General features: G+C 39.7%; 1 protein-coding gene across 2 annotated transcripts; it reads left to right on the forward strand.

Moving 5' to 3' along the window:
- Positions 1-981: 981 nt before the first annotated feature.
- Positions 982-24,887, forward strand: DDX21 (DExD-box helicase 21). 2 transcript variants are annotated; one of them, XM_082408621.1, is made up of 16 exons: positions 982-1,171; positions 3,078-3,527; positions 4,711-4,786; positions 5,892-6,070; positions 7,346-7,463; positions 9,782-9,967; positions 11,872-12,017; positions 12,724-12,873; positions 13,255-13,416; positions 15,327-15,446; positions 16,610-16,683; positions 18,421-18,580; positions 19,366-19,500; positions 21,695-21,739; positions 22,317-22,434; positions 22,465-24,887. In XM_082408621.1, exons 1-16 carry the CDS (start codon positions 1,085-1,087, stop codon positions 22,584-22,586), a joined length of 2,328 nt encoding a protein of 775 aa, XP_082264747.1. In that variant the 5' UTR covers positions 982-1,084; the 3' UTR covers positions 22,587-24,887. The 2 variants fall into 2 exon arrangements, with proteins under 2 accessions (XP_082264747.1, XP_082264746.1); XM_082408620.1 differs by having other exon boundaries at positions 22,317-24,887.
- The last annotated feature ends 610 nt before the right edge of the window (positions 24,888-25,497 follow it).

Here is a 25,497-nt window from a genome sequence, read left to right on the forward strand (position 1 = left end):
CCGTGTGCCAGGCAATGCTAAACCTTTTTCATTCATTATCTTACTTAATTCTGTCAACTGATGAAGTAGGTTTTCTTATCCCCATTACGCATGAGAAACTCAGGTTCAGGTTAAGAAATACATTTGTGATGTGTCCAAAATCACAGAGCAAATGGTGCAGGTTTTCAAAGCCAGGCAAGATTTCAACCCATTTTTAAAACCGATTTTATAATGCACTGGCTCCCAATTCTTTGCCTCACTTGTTCTTCACAGAAAGTTTAGCGATATTGTCACACATCATTCAACGAACCACTTTCCCTCAACCGCTTGAATGAGTATATGTCCAAATTCTGCAGGACTAAGAGCCCCTGTATTTTCTAATAGAGGTCTACGTGGTTTGGGGATCCTTTCTACAGGTCCCAAGGCCGGCTTAGGTGCCTCTCCGTGCCTTCAAAACAACTGACACTCGTCCGTCTCCCACCAGCCCATAAAGCTTATTGAAGACAGGCTTCTGTGCTGAATCCTAACCTTGTTTCTCACACCTGACACGGTGAATGCGCAGGAGATGTGTGTTGAGTGCACGCATGAATGAATGACCAGACCCGCCCGACCTCTAGCTCTCACCCAGGCTTGTGAGTCTGGGTGTCTCCTTTCAAGTGTCGACGTCTCCCCAAGATGATCAAGAACACACATCTCGCGAGTCTGCGCGTGAAAGGACCTTACAAACGAGAGCAATCTAATATAAAGCACTGAAGAGGCGCTACTCAAAAGCAACTACAAATCTTCATTTATCAGGCCGGGGCCGGCGAGAATCTGGGCAGAGTGTGAACGAGAATAATGCCAGCCTCTGGGTTTCCTACCCTTCTGTAGGTGCCTTCTAGTTCAGGCGCCTTACTCATCTAATTCAGTGAGTCCAGCCACCTTGAGCAGCAGCGGCTGTGGAGCTACCACGTGCGCCCCCGCCTCTCGGCGGTTTCCGCTTCCGCAGGATGCACTTTGCTACCGGAAGTGACGAAAGCTGGGTCGGCTAAAGAGAAAGCTGGGCGTTCTCTTCCTTTCCACGCGGTAGACGAGAGCGGTCGGCCTGTTCTGCTTGTCCTGAGTGATGCCGGGGAAACTTCTTAGTGAGGCGGATTTGGAGTCGGACACGGCCATGGCGAAAGTGGAGATGCCGCGAAAGCAAAATGAGAAGGTACCGCCGGGGGCCGAGGGACTTGGGGCAAGACAGGACGGGGGGCCGGCCGCTAAGTGGAGGGGCCCGGGCTGGGGGCGCGTGGCGCGCCGCGCGGACCCGGCTCGTCCCGAGACCCGCGTGAGTTTCGGCCAAGGGGCGCCCGGGGGTGGTCGGTGCTCTCCGCGGCCGATGGGCGCGCTGCCCAGAGGTCTCGGCGGATCGGAACTGGAGAGCGGGCCGGGTGTCCCACGTGGTCCCTGAATCTGGGCGTCCCGCACCCGGTGCACAGAGTAGGACCGTCATGGTTAGGCCCCACGTTTTGGCCCAGACTCAGACCTACTGGCTTTCGACTAAACTGGCGAGACCATAAGGCCATCCGCACACGTGGGCGGCGTCCGCGGTGACATTTTTTTTACCCTAGTAGTGGGAGTACAGTTTTCTGGGAAGCGGCCCTTAGACGATAAAGTAGTTCAATTCCTCTTAAGGTTTATTGGTCGTATTTCCCGTGGAAATGTAGACAGGTTGTGGTGATAACTGCACACCATATTTTTTATATAGGCCGCCAGTGTGCGGTAGTCTTAACTTACCTCGATAGCTGTCTGCCTCCTTGCTGTTACTTCCGTAGATAGAGACTTAACTTGTGACTGAGTCTGTGTTCTGAGATAAGGTCAGTGAGAACAAAGATTGTCCCTGAACTTGTGTTATACGGGACTTAGAATTTTCTTTCCTTGCTGTTTCTGGCAAGGAATATTTTGCTGTTGTAGGAAGCCGAGGTAGCACAGACTTGTCCCCACAGGTGGGGAGGAAGTGGTCTTGGTTTTACCTGCCTTGCATTAGTCAACGTGTTCGGTTGTGAGATGCTGAAATTAGAAGGGACATGCCCAACATACTCCATTGTATTCCAAAGGAGACCACCGGGATTGGAAATCCACTCATTGGTGGAACCAAGGGATGAAAGAATTGAAGTCGTGGGATGGGGTGGACCAGATTGTTTTTCAGATGTCTGAAGGATGGGTCATATGGGAGAGATTATCGTTCATCCATGATTTTAAGAGCAGAGGCCAGGCCTGAAGTTTCATGGAGGCAGACTGTAATAGTAGCTCAATGTAATAGTCCCCATACTTCAGGAATTGGCCTGAGGCTCTGCCACAGAGGTCTTAACAGAGGGTAAAACACGTTTTCAGTAATATTAAGTTTTCAGAAATATGAAAAATTGGAGAGGGTCAGACATTTCAAGTAGGAGCCGTAATCTGGTTTGGTTTTGAGGTTTCACCCATTCCGTTTTCTTGTAACTTGTGCTCTTTGTTTTTCCCTTTAAATTAGGTACACCATTTTTACAGATGGGGTGATAGACTGTGGGTTTTTATAACTTTTTGGTTCATAACATGTCTTTATGTAAATTTATTTGCGTTTGTGAGATTAACAAGGCAGAGATTATGAATTCCTGTCTTACTTGTAGAGGAATTCTAGCAGAGAAAGAAATCTGCTTAACACCATCTGTCTGTGGGTATACATGGTCTTATTACTCTACCAGAATTAAGTTAAATTGTTCTTGATCACTTCCTATAGTGTGTGTAGTTTACAATATGTTGGAGCATCCCGTGAGCCACTCCAAGTCCCATGTGAAAAATTGACTTTACAACTTGTTCGACCACCATGAATTGAATAGTTACCAAGAAGCGCGTTCTTTTCCAAGCTAATGAAGTTATTGATATATTCTTCTTTCCATACAGCCAAGAAATGGTATTAAAAAACATACCGTTTGATTTTTGCCTTACTGCAAGATGAAAGTACACATGTTGAAAAATGCCCCCAAATTGTATTCTTCATAATTATGTGATCTTGAATTAATGCAGAATCGATATATTATACAAGTGTATCAATGTTTTGTTCATTGTTTGTATTGTCTTTATTAATTTTTTAGAAAGGTAAAAAAGAGAAGCCAAAATCTAATAAGACTGAAGAGGCAGCAGAAGAAAAGGAAGAAACGATTTCCCCCAAAGCTAAAAAGGTTAAAAAGAAAGCAGGGCCTTCTGAGGCTGACATGAGTTCTCCTAAATCCAAAAAGGCAAAAAAGAAAGAGGAGCCATCTCAAGATGACATTATATCTCCTAAAACCAAAAGGGCAAAAAAATCAAAGGAGCCCTGTGAAAAGACAGTTGTTTCTCCTAAAACCAAAAAACTAATAAAAAATGAGGAGCCTTCTGAGGACGACTTGGGTGCGCCTAAGTCCAAGAAGATGAAGAAAGAAAAAGAAATGAATGGAGAAATTGGAGAGAAAAGCCCCAACCTGAAGAATGGATTCCCTCATTCTGGACCTGACTCCGACTCCAAGGAAGCTGCCAGTGAAGAAAGTAACAGTGAGTTAGAGCAGGTAAAGTGACATTTTAATATGTAGAATGTATCTTTCGATGTTGTTTCAGGTAAATAAGTACGTAATTATTAAACGAATTATTTAATAATGGGAGGAAATTTGATGTGTCAGCACTGCATTGAGCTGCAGGGTGAGACTTCATCTTAAAAACTGCAGTGTTAGAATGCCTCCTTTGCAACTGAGCAGATCTGTTTAAGTTTTGAGAAAGTCTTCTCTCCACACACGGTCTGCTTATTTGCAAGTCAGAAATCAACAGGAGGGATATGGTTCTGCAAATATGCTCCAGTTTCCGTCTGAGGGGTTTCACCTAATAAATCATGATTAAGTGGAACCACTGAAAAAGTGCTTGCTTGATTGCATAAGTCTTTTTGTACAGGCCATAAACTAACTTGAGTTGAATAAGATACTTAAATGTCCCTTTGGAAGCTATTACTGCTGTCTTTCAGAAACTCAGTCATCAAAGAAAAATCCTAAATCTAATAAATAATTTTCTCTTTGCTGTAGGTCATGATCAGCATTTAAAAATTTTTCCTGATTATAAAAAATATATACAGCTTTCTTAAAAATCAGATTACGATTGTACTATATGCAATATTGTAGTTTGCCTTTTCCTATCTTGCCTATATTTTTATATAGGCATTTTTCCCACTTTTAAATATTAAATATTTTAAATGGTTACATAATACATCATATAAATGTTTAGAAATTCACTTAATTATTCCTCTGTTGAGCATTCAGATTGTTTACAATCAAATAGTGCCAATGTGATCATCTTGTCATAAATATTTGTTCCTTATTTTCTATGGATGTATATATGAAAGATGTTGCTATGGGAAGGGGTTAATAACCTGTTCAACAGTGTATTGTTCGTTTGGAATGATTGTGGAAAAGTTCTTAGTTGAGACTGAATCTGCTTTCACTAGCTACACATGGTATATATGTGCTCTATGTATTTGCTACAAACTTTTTTTCTGTTAGGGTTTTACATATTACTCTGATCTGTTTCCTTTTCAGATCTTGATTTACCTACCAAAGTTTTTGTGTCTTTTTGGTTGATTTAGAAGAGATGTTTTAGAATTGATTTAGAAGAGATATTTTAGAATAGTTTTTCTCAAAAGGCTTTCTGTATTTAGCTTGTAGGGGTAAAGTTATTGATTTCTTTCTGTGGCCCTTTACTTGACAGGAGATAACTGTGGAGCAAAAAGAAGGAGCTTTCTCTAATTTTCCCATATCTGAAGAAACTATTAAACTTCTCAAAGGTAATGTTCTTGGAAATATTGTATAATGTTAGAACATATTATTTGGAAGCACTCCACTGTTTGTTGTTGAAATGAACTGGGACATGTTCTTATTGGAGGATGATATATGCAACCATATAATGAAGTAGATCTGTATATTTGGTATAGGACTAAACTAGTGATGATGGCCTTTGCTGCCTCTTAGAGTGATTAAAATTTATTCAATACAATATGTATATTCAGAAGTGTAATGACTCATAGTGCTGGTGAAATTAAACAATTGATACCATGTTGGTATTTTTTTTTTTTTTTAATTCTTTTTTTTTTTAATTTGTTTTTTACGATTTTTTTTGGCTGTGTTGGGTCTTCCTTGCTGCGCCTGGGCTTTCTCTAGTTGTGGCGAGCGGGGGCTACTCTTCATTGCGGTGCGCGGGCTTCTCATTGTTGTGGCTTCTCTTGCTGCGGAGCACGGGCTCTAGGCGCACAGGCTTCACTAGTTGTGGCACGTGGGTTCAGTAGTTGTGGCTTGCGGGCTCTAGAGTGCAGGCTCAGTAGTTGTGGCTCTCGGGCCTAGTTGCTCTGCGGCATGTGGGATCTTCCCAGGCCAGGGCTCGAACCCGTGTCTCCTGCATTGGCAGGTGGATTCTTAACCACTGTGCCACCAGGGAAGCCCGGTATTTTCTTTTTTACCTTCTTCCACTTCTTGAGGCATCTCTAGGTTAATGATACCAGCCTGACTCAGAACTCATCTTAGCATAGTGCCTGTGAACCAGGTAGGAAGTCACAGATGCTCAACTTAGGTGTTTTCTGAATCAGGTGTGGCAGTCAGACAACAAAGCACCTGATTTTCAGGTTTATACTGGCCTTTGGATGAGATTTTGTGACAAGGGGCTTAATCTCTTAAGATAATAAGTATTTACTATAATTTGGTGCTTTACAGTTTATTGATATCTTTTCTTCAAGCAGATTCTTGCCAGAATATATTTGAACTTGACTTTGTAGATGTGACCAGAATGTAGAATTCCATAATTCTGCAGGACCAGAAGCGCGGCTATGCTTTCATTCTCCAGTATGGCTGGGACTTTAAGAATTGCAGTGTCAGATAACATGCTTCATTTGTTCACAGCCCGTGGGGTGACCTTCCTGTTTCCTATACAAGCAAAGACATTTCACCACGTCTATAGTGGGAAGGACTTGATCGCACAGGCACGGACAGGAACTGGGAAGACATTCTCCTTTGCTATCCCTTTGGTTGAGAGACTTCAGGGAGAGCTGCAAGACCGGAAGAGAGGCCGTGCCCCTCAGGTAAATATCTTTAAGCCGTCCTTAGGGGTTCCAGATCTGCACAGGAAGAGTCATTGTTTGAGCATCGTTTACATACCCTATTGTTTTTTATTGGGTTCTCCTTAAGGCCTTTTTCTGGTATTTACTGGAGATCTTTATCTGAAGGTAAACCAGGATAATTCTTTTAAGACTGTTGACCACAAACCTTATATATTTAAATATTGTAATCTGCCCCCATGGTTGTGATCACCTGTATTATTAATGCTCGCATGTTTCTTTCAGACTCTTAGATGTCCCTGGGGCTCACAGGTTTGGTCAGGTTTTGCCTAAAATGGAGAAAGCATTTTTAATAGAGATGTCTGAATAGGAGGGGTATCAGAGGTGACGAGGCGAGGCCATGTTGTCCTAATTAATAGATTTGTTAACTGTTGTATTTATCTACAGTTACAACAGCAGTAAACAAACGAATTATTCTAGCACCTGGAATAGTGCCTGGCACATAGTGGATGTTCACTTCAGTAAATATCTGTTGGATGGATATACTAAGTTGTTCTTAAATCATATTTGTTTCATGTTGTTAGACTATTTGAGGATCTGTAGTGGTTGTGTGTTGTGTGTCCTGTTAACTGCTGTAGGATTCAAAGCCCCTCACCATGTTGGCCCTGCCTTACTCTTCTGACTTCCATTCTACTTCAGATTCACTGTAGTGCAGAGGTTCAGACTCTAGGTTTTGTAGCCTGGCTACCCGCATTTAAATCCAGGCTTGCCTTTTGGTTTTAGAGAGCTGTTGTATGTTATTGTAGGTATTATAATACAATTGTACAGTGCAGTTGTAGGTAACTTGTTGTGAGAATTAAATAAAAATAATGCATATTAAGCATTTAGTAGCCCCTGACACATAGTAAAAGCTCAAATATTAGCTGATATTATCATCAGCAGTATTACTCCTCGCTCAAGTTGTTCTTTTCTTGGAACGCTGTTCCTTAAGTACTAGCAGCTCCATGAAACTTATCCCAATTCCTCCAGCTTGCTGTGTGCAACCATCCTAGAGCACCATAAATTTGAGTACCAATTTCTCTTTTGATTGGTAAGATCACAAGCTTTTCTAGTGGGTAGATTTGTCAGAAACCATATTATATTTACTATTCTCCCACACCACAGTATATTGCAATGCACATAATAGATGTTTTGAAAATAATTATTAGGATGAGTTGAACCTCCTGGTGCATTCCAGATTTGTTAAGAAACAAATACTTCATAATACTTAGGATTCCATTATTAGTTTTTCCTTTTCAGGTACTGGTTCTTACACCCACAAGGGAGTTGGCAAGTCAAGTAAGCAGAGACTTCAGTGACGTCACAAAAAAGCTGGCAGTGGCTTGTTTTTATGGTGGAACTCCCTACGGAGGACAAAGTAAGTAAATCCACTGTGAGGGAAGGAAAATGCCATCTACTGTTGGATGCCCTGATAGGATTTCTTCTGACCTTGACATCTGGCTTTACCTACCTGATCTAGTCATTTATGGTGGTTTTCTTTTGTCATTATTGTTTAAAGATGGTCAAGTACATGGTCCTACATGATGATGTATCAAATCCTGTATGCGGTTCTTAGGACTTTTGTATTATTTATCTGCGTTTATCTAAAGGCTGCAATGGTACTTTACTGAGCCCAAGAGGACAGAGTCCAGGAACTACAAAGTCAGAATTCAAGGTTATTCTTTTATCTGTCAAGGACCTTGGGTGTCTGCCTCTTTTTACTGTAGACAGGCTTTCTTTTCTCTGGTCCTGAGGGCCAAATCTTGTAGCACCTGCTGTACTATTCCATTACTTCCCAGTTCAAGACCTTGAAGCTTTATTTTGTAGATTAGATATGTAATTGGGGAAGGGATTTAAGCATTTTAAAAGCCTTAGCATTGGACAGATGAATGGGTAAAGAAGATGTGGATATATACAATGGAATACTACTCAGCCATAAAAAAGAATGAATGCCGTTTGCAGCAACATGGATGCAACTAGAGATTATCATACTAAGTGAAGTAAGACAGACAAAGACAAATATCACATGATATCACTTATATATGGAATCTTAAAAAATGATACAAATGAAACTTATTTACAAAACAGAAACAGACTCCCAGACAGAAAACAAACTTATGGTTTCCAAAGGGGAAAGGTAGGGGGGTGAATAAATCAGGAGGTTGGGATTAACATGTACACACTACTATATATAAAATAGATAATCAATAAGAACCTACTATATAGCACAGGGAACTCTACTCAATACTCTATAATAACCTATATGGAAAAAGAATCTGAAAAAGAATAGATATATGTATATGTATAACTGAATCACTTTGCTATACACCTGATACTAAAACATTGTAAATCAACTATACTCCAATATAAAATAAAAATTAAAAAATAATATGAAAAGATAAAAATAGAAGTCTTAATATTGGCACACAAGGCTTGTGATTATCTCTTTTCAGCTTTGGTGGAACTAACATAGGCTTTGACATCAGAACGGCCTGGGTGTGAATCTAAACTCTGCTCACAGAGTAACTGATTTTTCAGTTCAAGTTGCTTGATTTTTTTGCACTTTAGTTTTGTTCATGTATAAAATAGGCTTGCTAAACTCACCCTGCAGTGGTGTTGTGAGGATGAAACTGGGTAAGTAGAGTGCCTAGCAGTAGATCTCTCTTTTTTTTTTATTATAAAAAACTTTTATTATAAAAAGTGTATATTATTTAAAAATTTAGCTCATGGTGTGTCAAAGTATTACTTGCTTTATTCTTGCCTTTTCTTATTAAATCCAGTATGTGGTGAATGGGCTATTTCCTTTTTATTCTTAGGTTTTATAATAATATGTAAAGTTACTATTCCATTTGTTCTTTCTGCTCTATATAATACATAGGTCTGGAAACAATAATTTCTTTTAAACTTTTAAACGATTTCATTTCTTTTTATGGTAAAGAGCGGTAATTAGGTTCCCTGATTTAAATTGTTCTAATTTATACTTAAATTGTAATCCTTATACAAACAAACTCTTTTTTTTTTTTTTTTTTGCTCACAACTCACACACACATACACACTGTATATTATTTTTACAAGAGATAAATAAACTGACACCAAGCATTGTAAATGGATGACCACAACAAAAGCAACAATGATTGCAATTACCAAACACGAAACACACTCATACTATGTCATAATATTGACATTCAGTCCAGTAATCCTCCCTAGCAGTAGATTTCTTGACTGCAGTAGCAACCCAATAGAAAGTTGTATCATTACCATCTCATCCTAGTTATATTGAACTCCATTTTTCTGAACATCTCTGTACCTTCTTGGAATTTTTGCCCTTCTATCTTGTCATTCTCCCTATACCTGCTTACCTTATAGAAAGTTCCCATTTCTTTTAAGATTCTTATTTTCACTTTGTGAAATCTTGATACCTTCCTCCAGCAAAGGAAATCAATTCTTTCCTGGTGCTACCATCCCCCACTGGTGCATTTTTCTGTTTTGTCATGTAATACACTGGACTGTCACTTCTTACATGTTTCCCCAGTAGGTCAAGGAGTGCCTCGAGCGTCTTTATCTTCAGTAGTTAACATATTACCTTGTACTTGTAGTTAATAAATATTTTAGAATAAAAATATATCTAATTTGGTATCCCAGATTAATAAAAGGAATTAAAAATCCAACATATTTTATCATTGGTGTTCTTTATAGTTGAACGCATGCGGAATGGGATTGATATCCTGGTTGGGACACCAGGTCGTATCAAAGACCACCTGCAGAACGGCAAGCTAGATCTCACCAAACTTAAGCATGTTGTCCTGGATGAAGTTGACCAGATGTTGGACATGGGCTTTGCTGATCAGGTGGAAGAGATTTTATGTGTGGCATACAAGAAAGGTAAACTCCACATTCAAGAACTGGTATAAGGGATTGGAGGAAGGGTGGTGATTAACTATCTCCTGAAAGTTAAATGAAGCCTTAGGAAGTTGGCAGGTGGCTTATTTTATTCAGGAAAACTTAAATTAAAAAAAATTACCGGGACTTCCCTGGTGGTCCAGTGGTTAAGACTGCGCTTCCAATGCAGGGGACATGGGTTTGATCCCTGGTCGGGGAACTACGATCCCATATGCCGCTCAGCGCAGCCAAAAAAAAATTTTTTTTCCCATCAACTGCATATAATTACAATAGGGAAAATAAAAGAACCCAGGTTAGTATACTTTGCTTTTGGTTTATTTCTTCCTGATTTGTGCTATTGTGTCATGTGTGTGTGTTAACTGTAATCTTACTGTGCATATGAAACTCTGAACTGTTTGTGCCATGAATTAATCCATCTACATATTTTAAGTTTTACATAATATAAATCTGCTTGCAGACATTTTTATGTAGACAGCTTTCTTCAAACATCAGCATTTGGGGGCTTCCCTGGTGGTGCAGTGGTTAAGAATCCACCTGCCAATGCAGGGGACACGGATTCGAGCCCTGGCTCGGGAAGAGCCCATATGCTGTGGAGCAACTAAGCCCGTGCGCCACAACTACTGATCCTGCGCTCTAGAGCTCGCGTGCCACAACTACTGAGCCCATGTGCCACAACTTCTGAAGCCCACGCACCTAGAGCCTATGTTCCGCAACAAGGGAAGCCACTGCAATGAGAGCCGCGCAGCAGAGAAGAGTAGCCCCTGCTTGCTGCAACCAGAGGAAGCCCACACATAGCAACGAAGACCCAAAGCAGCCAAAAATAAAAATAAAAAATAAATTTATAAAAAAACAAAAAAAAAAATCAGTATTTGGCATCAGTTCTTAAGGATAGATTTCCAGAATTGAAATTACTGAATTGAAAGGTATAAATAGTTCATGTTCTTCAATATACTTTGTCAGCTTGCTCTCCAGAAGGGTTCTGTCAGTTACGCTGCCATTTGAAATATATGAAAATGCAATGGTATTCTAAGAGCAAACTAAAAAAAAATTGGGGTTGGGGAGCTATTTTTAGTACCTGACCTCAAAGGATGAATAGACTAGAATTCTAACCTTAAAGTGTTGAGGAAATGCTAGGGAATATAGATGAGTATAAAATCTGTTCCGGTGTTTATTATAGATTATTTATTTAGTGATTTAAAGTGGTTACTGGGCTTGATTAATTGTTTTCCACTTACTAGGTCTCGTAAAGGACAGATGTCCCTCATGGTTCATATAGGCCAATGGTTAGAGAGCAAAACAACTTGAGAAAGTACTCTGGGTATTTCAAGGATCCTTTACATAAATTATTTAGGCAGCATTTCTTTGCCCATTGGGTACCTCCGTGTCTTGCTTTTTTTTTTTTAAAATTTATTTATTTATTTTTGGCTGTGTTGGATCTTTGTTGCTGTGTGTGGGCTTTCTCTAGTTATGGCGAGTGGGGCTACTCTTCATTGTGGTGCGCGGCTTCTCATTGCAGTGGCTTCTCTTGTAGAGCACGGGCTCTAGGCACGCAGGCTTCAGTAGTCGTGACATGCGGGCTCAGTAGTTGTGGCTCGTGGGCTCTAGAGCACAGGCTCAGTAGTTGTGGCGCACGGGCTTAGTTGCTCCGCGGCATGTGGGATCTTCCCGGACCAGGGATCTGACCCATGTCCCCTGCATTGGCAGGCGGATTCTTAACCACTGCGCCACCAGGGAAGCCCGTGTCTTGCATTTTTGTGTCCTCGATGCCTCGCTTGGCCTCAAGTGTTTTCTGTAGAATGCTGATGGACCCTGGAAGAATTGGGTGAGGTGAAATACTGTGTAGGCTTGTTTGACTTATTCATACTGACTTTTTTTTTCCTGCAAAGATTCAGAAGACAATCCCCAAACATTGCTTTTTTCTGCAACTTGCCCTCATTGGGTTTATAATGTTGCTAAGAAATACATGAAATCTACATATGAACAAGTGGACCTGATTGGTAAAAAGACCCAGAAAACGGCAATAACTGTAGAGGTAAATGATTCATTCAGTTGCTGGCATTAGTAATAAATTGTATATAATTTTTTTTACCTGTCGGATAGTATTAAGACTGGCAAGAACAAACTTCTTTTCCAAATAAATACTAAATCCATGTGAAAAGCCATGTGAAGTTATATTTCTGTTTGAGTTGTATATGGTGTCTGTGTTTTCTAAATTTCATCATCTGGTAGCCTGATTGCAGAATCTTTTGAAACCTAAATCTGTCTGAATTAGTAAGCAGAGTAACGACATCTAGAGTTTATACACTAGAGGGCAGCAGAGAATCCTAGTGTTTATGTTGAAGCTGTTTTTATCTTAGGGTCTGGTACCTAGATGAATTCGTTGCACCCAAGGAATAGACCTGTACGGAAACTGACTACTGACTGCATTTTTAAGTGGGTGAAAGGACAAAACACAGAGGCTTTTCTCCTGTCAGTTATTTGGTTTCCTGTAGCAATCTAGGGAATGGTATTTCTTTTCCTACATTACCTGTATTAGGTCAGAAAATGGAAGAAGCCAGATACTCTTTGGAGAAAGGGGAAGGGCTCTCTTCTTTAGTGGTTTAGTTTTTTCCTCTAAACAGTGGTGGCAGAACTTTGTCAGGCTTAAACAATTGCTTCTAGTATCATTAGGGTTGAGCAGGTGAGTTTAGATTCCAGCTAGGCTTTACTAAATAATCTTTTTTTCCTTCTTTCCTAAGCATCTGGCTGTCAAGTGCCACTGGACTCAAAGGGCAGCAGTTATTGGGGACGTGATCCGAGTGTACAGTGGTTACCAAGGGCGCACTATCATCTTCTGTGAAACCAAGAAAGAAGCCCAGGAGTTGTCACAGAATGTGTCCATAAGGCAGGTTGGTCCTTCCCCTCTCTTCCCTTTTAGGGAGAAAGCATCTTTCAATTAATAGAGTATACCTCTTAGCTCTCATCCAATCTGCCCATCTCATCTCACAGATGAAGAAAGGGTAGCTTAAACCCAACGTTACCCTGACAAAGTAGGTTTGATCACTCATATTTGGTGTTCTTTATCTTGTAAGTATAGTTGGATACAGTTGATTTCATGACCAAGGGTTGGAAATTTAAGCCTTGTCCATGTAAGGCACCTTTTCCCCTTTGTACTATTTTTAGCAGAAGTGTCACCAAAATATGAATGTCTTTATAGGCCTAATTGGTGATTTTAAAAGTACCTGTATTGTAGGATCTGGTATTCTTAAATGAGCTTATTTCTTTGGCAGGATGCCCAGTCATTACACGGAGACATTCCACAGAAGCAAAGGGAAATCACCCTGAAGGGTTTTAGAAATGGTGATTTTGGAGTTTTGGTTGCAACCAATGTTGCTGCACGTGGGTTAGACATCCCCGAGGTTGATCTGGTTGTACAGAGTTCTCCACCAAAGGTAAGTGCTTTACACTTAGATTTTATTTTGTTGTTTCTTTTGGGTGCTAAAACAAATTGGAAGTTATATCTCTTCCTTTCCCGTGATTAGTAATAGCTTTCTCTTGGGTGTTATGTTGCTAAGGGTGATTTTAAAATGAACCTCCTGGGGCTTTCCTGGTGGCACAGTGGTTGAAAGTCTGCCTGCCAATGCAGGAGACGGGTTCGAGCCCTGGTCTGGGAGGATCCCATGTGCCAGGAGCAACTGGGCCCGTGAGCCACAACTGCTGAGCCTGTGCTCTGGAGCCCGTGAGCCATAACTGCTGAAGCCCGTACGCCTGGAGCCCATGCTGTGCAACAAGAGAAGCCACAGCAGTAAGCCTGCACACCACAGTGAAGAGTAGCCCCCGCTCGCCGCAACTAGAGAAAAGCCTACGCAGCAACGAAGACCAATCGCAGCTAAAAATTAAATGAATGAATAAATAAATAAAATAAAATAAAATAAAATAAAATAAATAAATAAAATGAACCTCCTCAGAACTGACAGTTGAGGGGAAGTGCGGTGAGTGGCCAGAGGTTGGCAAGATAGTTTCTGGTCAGAGGGAGTCCTGAAAGGCTGCATGGGTGGGGGTAGTGCAATTTTGAACTGGACTTTGAAGATAGGTAAGACTTAGACGGGGTGGTGGTAGGGTAGATAAACTTGTGAGCTAGAGGACAGAGAAGGGAGAAAAGGCCTGTAGTTAACAGCCTCTGTAGTTAAGACTGCTTGGGTCTGTATATGATGGGAACTGCCCAAAGAGGGCCCTGAAGCATAGTTTATATGGTGTGGACAATGCTTCACTTACATATAAGTTAGTCTGAGGGAACTTGTTCCCGTCACTTCAAGCGTGAATACCCCATTACCCCCAAATTTGGCAAATCCCTCAGGATTAACGTTGTTCACAGTGATGGAAAAATACATTACTGCGAAGCCACTGTTTCTTGTAAAGGAAGTCCCGTATGTGTGTGCCATCAACTTGTTTAAATAGCCTGTATACCTGTGTTGTCCAGTATGGTGGCCACAGCCACATGGGGCTGTTCAGCACTTGAAAGGCAGCTCGTCTGAATTGACGTGTGTGCTGTTAAGTATAAAATATACAGTGGAGTTTTAAAAATTTCAAACTTTATTATGCACGGTGGATTTTGAAGACTTACGGAAAAAGAACGTGTAATATTTCATTGATAACTTGTTTTGTAGAGGTAGCATACTGAAATGATAAACTTTTGGATATATTGGGTTAATAATAAAATTTTTAAAACTTTTTAGTGTGATTATTAGAAAGTTGACTATTAAAATTACATATATGGTTCTGTTGGACAGCACTATTTAGATAATGCTTTTTGCAGATTTACCCACAGGATAGGGACCACTCTTCTAGAGGTTTTTAAAAATTTTTTATAGTTCTTTAATTAATTAATTTATATTTTTGGCTGCGTTGGGTCTTCGTTGCTGCACACAGGCTTTTCTCTAGTTGTGGCGAGCGGGGGCTACTCTTCCTTGCGGTGCGCAGGCTGCTCATTGCGGTGGCTTCTCTTGTTGTGGAGCACGGGCTCTAGGCGTATGGGCTTCAGTAGTTGTGGCATGTGGGCTCAGTAGTTGTGGCTCGTGGGCTCTAGAGTGCAGGCTCAGTAGTTGTGGCACACAGGCTTAGTTGCTCCACGGCATGTGGGATTTTCCTGGACCAGGGCTCGAACCCATGTCCCCTGCATTGGCAGGCGGATTCTTAACCACTGCGCCACCAGGAAGTCCCTACGGTTCTTTAATTTAAATTGAAGTGCTTGGGAGCCTCACCCAGCCCTGGTCTATAACCACCACGCTTGCCTCTGCCTAGGCTACTCAGGTCTATGTCTCTCTTTGTTGTTCACTGTCACTGACGTATTTCACTTCAATAGGATGTGGAGTCCTACATTCATCGTTCTGGGCGAACAGGCAGAGCCGGAAGGACTGGGATTTGCATCTGCTTTTATCAGCACAAGGAAGAGTATCAGTTAGCCCAAGTGGAGCAGAAAGCGGTAAAACTGTTTTCTAAGCCTTCACTCAGCAAACGTTGAGTTTTAAAGTCAGTCTTTGGTCTCTTTATTCAGTTTTTATTAACTTGAAATTATTTTTATTTCTAGCACATGGCCATGACTGAAAGCTTGTTGTTAGATATGTGTTTTATATATTGTCCTATGATATACAGCCCATTTTAAATACTTTGCATTTGAAAGCAATGGTTTTGTCTTCATATTTATAATGACAAGAGGTCTTTTTTATGTTTGAGAGGCGGTTTTCAGACAGTTTTCAGATACACTGTGAACGCACCAGAAATACTTAAGTGTAGATTTAGGGGGGTATAGAATTGCTTGAAAACCAAGAAGATGAGAATATGTTAAAAGGATAAATTTTTAAATGGGAAAGAAGACATTGATTTTCTTTACAGAAGAATTTTGTAAGGGAATTCTTATGCTGGTACTTCCTCTGGGAGGTGGAGCTTAATCTCCCCGCTTCACCGTCAGTGGACGGTACTTAGTGACTTGCTTGCAAAGAGCGGAGTAGGGTCATGGGGGAGGACTTTCCAGGGCAGAAAGCAGGTGAACACTACCTGGCCAGGTGATCATGGTCAACATCAGGGATAAGCAGGTGCCCCTGATATGATGTAATGAAACCAGTCATCTTCCCCCCAAATCCATAACCGCAGTCTAAGGATGTAAAAAACTGATGTTCACAAATTGAGGGGCATTCTACAGAATACCTGACCAGCACACCTTAAAACCATCAAGGTCTTGAAAACCAAGGAAAGACAGATTACCACAGATTAGACTAAGAAGACATGTTGACTAAATGTAATGTGGTGTCCTGGGTCAAATATCAATAGGAAAAGGATATTAGTGGAAAAACTAGTGAAATTCTAATGAACTCTGGAGTTCAGTTAATAGTAATGTAGCAATGTTGGTTTCTTAACTATGACAAATGTACCAAAGTAATAACAAAGTAATAGGTGCAGGTAGACAAGAACTCTGTGCTATCTTTGCAACTTTTCTATAAATTTAAAACCTTTCTAAGATAAAAAGTTTATCTTTTAAGTATGTAACAAATATGTTTGGTAAATATTAAAAAATTGGGGGAATACTAATCTCAATGGAAACAATTGATGGCCTCGTTGTACGTTAAGTTATGGTTCATTTTCTTATAGGGAATTAAATTTAAGCGAATAGGTGTTCCTTCTGCAACAGAGATAATAAAAGCTTCTAGCAAAGATGCCATCAGGTATGTTCCCTACCACTGCTATGGTCTGTTTTAGTGCTTGGTCTATTTATTACATGTTTTTGTGCAATAATGAGATTTAGCCTTTTAAAATTTGTTTTATTTATTCATTGTTTTAAAAATTGATAACCTGCTTGTTAAAAAAATAGGCTGTGCTTAGAAAACAAAAACTCTTGTTTCTACTCATTCCTACCCAATCCTGTTCACCAGAGGAAACCACTATTAATAGTTTGGTTTGTCTTGGGCATTTTAAGTAACTGTACCTTACGTATCGTGTAGGAAAAAGTTATGGTAAATGTCTAGATGGTGAGGATTAGATTAAGAGTGTCATTGGAGGTGCTACTGGCATGGGGGCAAGAAAATTATTTTGTGCAATTGTCCTACAAGTTGAAGAATATTTAATTATTTTATTTTTTATTGAACTATAGTTGATTTACAATATTGTATTAGTTTCGGGTATATAGCAAAGTGATTCAGTTTTGTGTGTGTGTGTGTATAATTTTGCAGATTTCTTTTCCATTACAGGTTATTACAAGACATTGAACATAGTTCCCGTGCCATAGAGCAAATCTTTGTTGTTTATTTTATGTATAGTAGTAGGTATCTGTTAATTCCATACCCCTAGTTTATTCTTTCTACCCCTCACTCCCCACCCCCAGCCTTCCCCTTTGGTAACCATGTTTGTTTTCTATGTCTGTGAGTCTATTTCTGTTTTGTAAATAGGTTCATTTGCATTACTTTTTAGATTCCACATATAAGTGATATATGATATTTGTCTTTGTGTGGCTTAATTTGTATGATAATCTCTGGGTCTGTTCACGTTGCTGCAAATGGCAATATTTCATTCTTTTTTATGGCTGAGTGAAATTCCATTTATGTATGTACCACATCTTTATCCAGTCATCTGTTGCTGGACACTTAGCTTGTTTCCATGTCTTGGCTATTGTGAATAGTGCTGCTATGAACATTAGGCTGCATGTATCTTTTTGAATTAGAGTTTTCTCCAGATATATGCCCAGCAGTGGGAACTATCATATGGTACTTCTATTGTTAGTTTTTTAAGGAGCCTTTGTACTGTTTTCCACAGTGGCTGTACCAATTTACATTCCCACGAACAGTGTAGGAGGGTACCCTTTTCTCCACACCCTCTCCAGCATTTATTGTTTATAGACTTTTTGATGATGGCCCTTCTGACCACTGTGAGGTGATACCTCATTGTAGTTTTGATTTGCATTTCTCTAGTAATTGGCAGTGTTGAGCATTTGTTCATGTGCCTGTTGGCCATGCATATGCCTTCTGTGGAGAAGTGTCTATTTAGGTCTTCTGCCCATTTTTTTGATTTGCAAGGATATTTAGCTGTTTAGCATCCCTGGTTGTGCAGTGTATTCCTGGGAGGTGAGTGACGTTGGTATTACGAAAACCAAAAAGGTTCCGACTGTTTTCCAAATGTTTCCAGGTGGTGAGCTACATCCCCTGCTTCAGAACCAGAGTCTGAGAAACATTTTTAGAGTGCTTTCCACAATTACTATTATAAATATGTGAGATGCTTATTTAAAAAATAGACAGGGAGGGTTCATGATCAAAAGAAATGCTAAGTATTATACACTGCATCAAAATGATGTTAGACATATGCAAGATTTGGTTTCAAAGATACTGATTTATCTTGAGATGATGTTGTCTTGAAAATGAAATCTGTCCACTTCTGTCGTTTCTCCTAATAAATATATTCTCAAACCACAGGCTTTTGGATTCTGTGCCTCCCACTGCGATTGGTCACTTCAAGCAGTCAGCTGAGAAGCTGATCGAGGAGAAGGGAGCCGTGGAAGCCCTGGCAGCAGCCCTGGCCCATATTTCAGGTGCCACGGCAGTCGACCAGCGCTCCTTGATCAACTCAGATGTGGTAAGGGTCCCTGTCAAATTCCTGACACTTTATAATTTAGAGTTTGAGCAGGATTCACAAGTGTTCCGTTGAAACTTCCCAGGTGTTTTAACTTTTTCATGAAAGTTGAGATATATACATAAAAACACGAATCCGTAGGGACAGAAAGTAGATTAGTGGTTGCAGTTGCAGTGTCTCCTTAGAGGAGGGAATGGCAGTGACTGCTAACGGGGATGTGGGTTTTTGTGTTTGGGGGGGTGTGGATAGTGACATGTTCTGGAATTTAAGATAGTGGTGATGATTGCAAATCTTGTGAATATACTAAAAACCCCTGAATCGTATACATTAAAATGGCAAATTTTATGGTATGTGAATTATATGTCAAGTTTTTTCATCCTAAAAAAACCCAATCATGTGGACACATAAGTTCATATGATACATTTAGCCAGCATACCTAGAAACTTAAGAAGGTGGTGCTTTTCTTTTTTAAGTTGAAATTTTTGAGATAATTGTAGGTTCATATGCAGTTTTAAGAGTTAATACAGAGAGATTCCTTGTACACTTTGCCGGTTTCCCCCAGTGGTGACATTTTGCAGACGTGTACTATCACAGTCTGGATACCAACACTAGCACAGTCCACCAGTCTTACTCAGAGTTCCCCAGTTTTACTGGTACTAAAATGGTGGGGTGGGAGGGGTATGCTTTTAGGAAGAGCTTTCCCATAAATATTTCAGAAACATGAGGACAAGTGCTTATCACTTATGTTTGTTTCTGAGACTTTAATTTTGTTCCCCTTTCTTCCATAGGGCTTTGTGACCATGATCTTGCAGTGCTCAATTGAAATGCCAAATATTAGTTATGCTTGGAAAGAACTTAAAGAGCAACTGGGTGAGGGTATTGATTCCAAAGTGAAGGGAATGGTCTTTCTCAAAGGAAAGCAGGTAAGGCTGGGGCTTCTTTTGTGACCTCGCCTTGGTTCATTAGCTTCATGCTGGCAATAAAACACTGTACGGTAGCTTCTCCCTGTTCTATGGGGATGCTGCACGTTTTCACTCTATATCTAGTCTTCTCTGGGCATTGTCGTCCATGACCCTCAGTTGCCGCTTAGTCATTGACCGCTACCCTCTGTGTAGCTGTAACCTGAACCATCTGCATGAAGTGCCAGACATGAAGATCCAGCTGCTTCCCTGACATCGCCACCCAGATCGGGATTATTAAGCACCTTAATACAAACTTATTCAAAATTGAATTCAAAATTTAAAATCTTGACTTCCAAACCTGGTGTTCTTTCTTCTGACTCCTGCTCTCAGTTAACGGCATAGACTAGCACAGAAATTCTCAAACATTTTGGTCTTAGGACCTCTTTACATTCTTAACAAATGTTGGGGACACCAAAAAGCTTTTGTTTAGATGGGTTATATCTATTGATATTTAGAGTATTAGAAATTAAGACTGAAATTCTAATAAAGCGTAAGAATATCATTTTCTGTTAGTCATCAGAGCAATATCACGTGTAATGTAGTGTCTGGTAAACTCCTCTCTACCCTTAAAGAGAGTGAAAAGGACAGAACATTTTAGTATTATAAAAATATTTTTGACTTTGTGGAACCTCCCCTCCCAAAAAAAATCTCATGGTTCCAGGGGTGCATGGACTATACTTGGAGAACTACTGGCTTGTGAACCGTATCAGGTTTATCTTCAGCTCATTGCTTGTCTGACCATGTTGTTCACCTCCTTAAGCAACTCCACATAATCTATGGGATAAAGTCCCAACTTTCACATGGAGCTGGCTTCTGTCCTCCTGACCAACTTCATCTCTGTCTCCTCACCACCAGTGCCCTCCACTCCCAACAATGCCCAAGTACATCTTGCTTTCTTTCATCCTTATGCTCAATCCACTGTTTCTATAGTATTTCTTATCTCCATGGTATCCTTCATGAATTGGTCTTAAGTCTTTTTTTTTTTTTTTAACATCTTTATTGGAGTATTATTGCTTTACAATGGTGTGTTAGTTTCTGCTTTATAACAAAGTGAATCAGTTATACATATGGTCTTAAGTCTTTTTGAAGCTTCCCCTGGCCGAATGGCAGAGTTGGGGGCACCTCTACATCTACTTCACAGTTCTTAAGGCATAGCTTTATTCATGTAAGTTTTGCCTTGCTGTGCTTGCTTACTGACTAACAGCCTCAGGAACACTGTGGCTGAGTCAAGGGCCAAAACTGTTTTCTAGACGTCTCTGTACTGCAATGAGTGCCTGGTATTGAGTACTTAGTAAATATGTGAATGAAGATTCCCACGAATGGCATCAGTACCTGATGCTACCTGTGGTTATAATTGGGTAAATTGTTGGGTGGAAGGGATGTTCCTCAAAATGTTGTAATTAAAGACAGCCAGGGGAGAGGAGTGCCTGTGTCAGTTGCCGGGGGAGTTCGATTATTTTGTGGACGCCAAGAAACAGGAGGATTTTTTTTTTTTTTTTTGTCTGCACCCCGCAACTTGCAGGATCTTAGTTCCCCGACCAGATATTGAGGACTTTATTGGAGATGATGGCACTGCTTGTTATTGAAGCTAGTGTCCTGTAAAGTATTTAATTTTTAAACTCTTTTCATAGGAGGCTGAATTATAAACATAGAAAACAATATAAGATCATTTATTTTTCTGCTTTTAGTTAGGTCATCCTTACTAGTTCAGTCTTTCTGATGGAAGGCAGTGTATTTTAATGTTTTTAGACCATAGGTTTTATTTAAGAGCCATACTGACCAGACTTTTAAAAGCTGCTCTTACCAGCTGTGGGGCCTTAGACAAGTGAGTTAGCCTCTCCAAGCCTCTGTTTCCTCAGCTATAAAATGTAGCTAATAGCTCCATGAGGATTAGCACAGTGTGAAAGCCAAGAATGATCTCTAGTCAGTTCTAAGTAGTTTTGAGTCCTTTTTTTTAATATCCCTGGCTTTTCATTATTGTGCTTTGGGGAGGTATTATGTGTTGGGGCTTGGTCTAAAGTTTATCTAAAATGGATACCTGGTTTGTTTGGGTTGTTTTTTTTACATAATACCTGGTCTTTTGGAGTATCATTTAAGGTGCATTTTATAATTCTTGTCAAAGTGTGGATTAACTGGCATTTGTTTTGATTTCTAGGGTGTTTGCTTTGATATCCCTACTGCATCAGTAACAGAAGTACAGGTATTTTTTTTTTTCTCTTAGATTTTGAAGTTAACATATCTAAACGGTAAAATATTTATTTAAAATGTAGAATAATAGAAAGGAAAACAATAGCTCTAGTCCCTTTACTAAAAATAATTAAGAATTATATTTTAGTATTTTTTTTCTCCTACCCTCTTTATACTAATATTTTTCTTATTCAGCCAGCCTGTTTTCCTTTTTTCCTTTCTACAGCATTGTGAACAATATCCAGCTTTTTTCACAAACCCCGTGTATGTTACATGGGGTTTATATAGACATTTTTAATTGCTATATCATTATTCTGTACTGCTGTGAGAAATGCGTTTGCAAGTGGTATATTTATATGTTTTACTACCTGACAGCTGTGGATACCCTGTAGTAATTGAATTGAATAAATGATGAGGGTATGTCTCATAGTGAAACTTATTTTATTTTTGACCAGTGATCTTTTAAGTACTTAGGTTATCAGTCAAGTTTTTCTTTAGAAAAAAGGAAAAAATGTTATCTTTCTCATGCCTTTTTAAACCGAATTCAGTAAAAATCAAAGCAGGTAAAAACGAAACCATCTCTCAAACAGGAAAAATGGCATGATTCACGGCGCTGGCAGCTTTCTGTGGCCACAGAGCAACCAGAGCTAGAAGGACCGCGGGAAGGATATCGAAGCTTCAGGGGACAGCGGGAAGGAAACAGAAGCTTCAGGGGACAGCGGGAAGGCAATCGAGGTCTCAGGGGACAGCGGGAAAGAAATAGAAGCTTCAGAGGACAGCGATCAGGAGGTGGCAACAAAAGTAACAGATTCCAAAACAAAGGCCAGAAGCGGAGTTTTAGTAAAGCATTCGGACAGTAATTTGAAGTAGAGGATTTATGTGGCAAACACAGAACTGTGTTCGGCAACAGGAAACTGAACATTATTTTTCATACAAAGTTAAAAGCACATTGTATTTCCTTCCTGACCACTTGCCCAGTCCCCATCTCTTCCAGAGAGACAAGTTTCATCTAAATTATTTCGTCTGATCATTGTCATTTATAACTTTGTTGCTACTTCTGTATGGGGTATTCCTTTGGAAAAGGTGTGTGAATTCATTACATATTCTAATGCAGTGTCTATAGATTATAAGATAAAATCAAGCATGTATCTGCTGATACTTGTGAAGTTGACCTGTCTTTATACTTAGAGGTGTCTCTTAATAGTGTCCTTCCTAAATACCATGGGGAACGCAGCAGTTTCTGGAGAAGCACTTTGAGCACTCAAGGCTTTGTTCTGTAATTGGTATTCCTCAGCCACTTGCCTAACATTTACTCCTATGGTCCTATAATGTATCTTCTGAGAATTAACACTGAGCAATGTTTTGAAGCAAGATTCAAACTCAGCTGGGATGTAACACAGTTTATCCCAGCATATGCTCTAGATTTGGAGGTGGTGATGTATTTGATAGGAGATAGTATATAGATTAGCCATTGTTATGTGCATTTTGATACATTATTAGCTTCTCAATATAAGGTGATTCATGCTTCAGTGAATTCTTCACAGATTTTTAAAAAATATATATGTACATATAGAAGTATTTTACTAGAAAGCAAGTATCCTTAAGGAATTCCAAGTGTATAGCATGGCCCAGTAACTTTCTTCATAAGTGAGGAGACGGGATAAATGGTGCTTGATGATAACATACTCCACTTCCTGTTGGAAGATTAACATTGTTTACCAAGGAGGAACTAAAGGAGTAGGGGGCAGAGATTTGCATGGCTGAAGAGTCAAAAAAAAACCCACTGAAAATATATTCCACATGCAAGAAGGAAACATGTATTGAGAGCAAAGAAAAGAACAAGTGAAGGTGTGGGATAAAGCATTCTTTTAATGGTGAAAACTTAATGGGTCATTAATGTTTCTAGAGTTTAACTTCTAACGGGCAAGCTGGGAATTTTAAGTAGAATGATCCAATTTATAGTTTCTCAAGGCCTAGTTCCTATAGCCACGTATAGGATCTCTTTCTTTTTATTAGACTGCTACTCTGTTGATAGATTGCAGCTACCTAGAGACTTCCTTTTAAGACAAACTCTATATGGTTATTTTTAAATTGTTACTTTGAGGGAACTGAAGAACTTAATATAGCCCTTGGCCCGATATTGCTCTGAGGTCTCGAGTATTATTTCTCTGGGAAACCTTGTGCAGGAGCTTAGAGTAACATTGTCTTCTTGCCTTAATCCCTAGAAATTCTGTATTGGGAATCTCAGGAAATAAACTATGACAGGAGGAGTTCAAATACATGGCCTGTCTTGTTTTCATTTAATTATTTTGAACAACTGAAATCTTTCTAGGCACTGGTTTCTCTGGCTGGGTCTTTATATCCAACTGCTTCTGAGTCACCTTTGCAGTAAGGGGCTTAGATAGCCAACTCACCTCCTTGATTCTTGAGGCAGCATCCTTTTTCTATTTGGACTTCATTTCTGTCCTTGCATCCTGACTGGATGTTTCTCTGTTCTCAAATTCTCTTGGCTTTTATTCCTTGATCCACTTGACAATTTTATCGCTTGACCTCCTCATGGTTTCCCATCAAGCCAGAGGGAGTCAAGGAGAGGTAGGTATTTGAGGACCAACAACTCGTGCCTTGTGGATCATGTTTTATTAGATTCTGGTTTGGCTGAGATACTGAGCATACTTAAATAACAACCAAAACATTTAAGTTTGGGTAAGAATGGGTTACTTTATCAAGTAGATTAAAAGGACAGTATACCTGTCCTTTAGGAAGAAATAATCAGGCATAAATCAAGAGTAAGGGGGAAGATTAATGGGAATTTCACTTTACACAACTTAGGACAACATGGCTGTTTTAGTAAATGAAGCTAAAGTTTCTCCTGGATCCCAGAATTCAAACCATATTTATAAATGTATAATTCAGCTACTGTACGGTTTAAATGGGCTTGTTGTGTTAGCCTGGGAAATGTTTGCATTTTTACTATTTTCTACAGAGAAAATATTTTCCAATTTATGTATCAAACAATTCAATGAACTTTTAAAATACCAATTTTTATGTTGGAACTATCTGTGCAGCAGTTTCTTCACAGTTATACATAAAGTGTTCTACTGTAAAATTGAGTTAATGTATAAAAATACAGCTTTATGCCATAATAAAGTTAGTATTTACTATTTATGTTTTTGGTGACTTTTTCCCTAAAATTGAAGCTTGAAATTTTTGTTTTAAACATAGTAAGTGATGGGTGTAAAAATCCAAACATAGAAAAAACAAGCAAGTCACCACATATCCAACATATTTGTGAGCATCTCTTCCAGGAATTCGTTTACAAAACTGGAATCATTCCTTCAATTTTGTGAATTGCTTTTCCCTCCGTATGTGCATCCTTTACAGATCTGTGCCCTTTTTTTTTTTTAAGTTCCCCGACCAGGGATCAGACCAGGGATCCAACCGGCGCCCCCTGCAGTGGAAATGCAGAGGCTTAACCACTGGACCACCAGGGAAGTCCCTGTGCCATTTTTGATGACTGTGCCATCTCATAGTATCTCATAGTACGAATGTGTTATTTTATCTTTCATTATTATAAACAACCCTAAAATGAATGTCTTTGTGTAATCTTTGTGTACTTGTCTGATTGTCACTGTAGGAGTGCAGGGTCAAAGTGAATGTATTTTAAATTTTGATGCAAGTTGCTTTCCAAAGCAGTTGCAGTTTACATTTCTACCCTACAGCCTAGGAGAGAACCTGTTTCCCCACAGCACTAACATTAGGTGTTGGCTTCCT

This window comes from Balaenoptera borealis, assembly GCF_965194805.1.
Source record: "Balaenoptera borealis genome assembly, chromosome: 10".
Classification (NCBI taxonomy): Eukaryota; Metazoa; Chordata; class Mammalia; order Artiodactyla; family Balaenopteridae; genus Balaenoptera; species Balaenoptera borealis.

Excerpts from the sequence above, each read along its gene's own strand:
- DDX21 (XM_082408620.1), top strand. The coding sequence starts at position 1,085 with ATGCCGGGGAAACTTCTTAGTGAGGCGGATTTGGAGTCGGACACGGCC. Across the intron at positions 12,018-12,723 it reads AAACGGCAATAACTGTAGAG|CATCTGGCTGTCAAGTGCCA; the intron begins GTAAATGATTCA and ends TTCTTTCCTAAG. Across the intron at positions 16,684-18,420 it reads TCTAGCAAAGATGCCATCAG|GCTTTTGGATTCTGTGCCTC; the intron begins GTATGTTCCCTA and ends CTCAAACCACAG.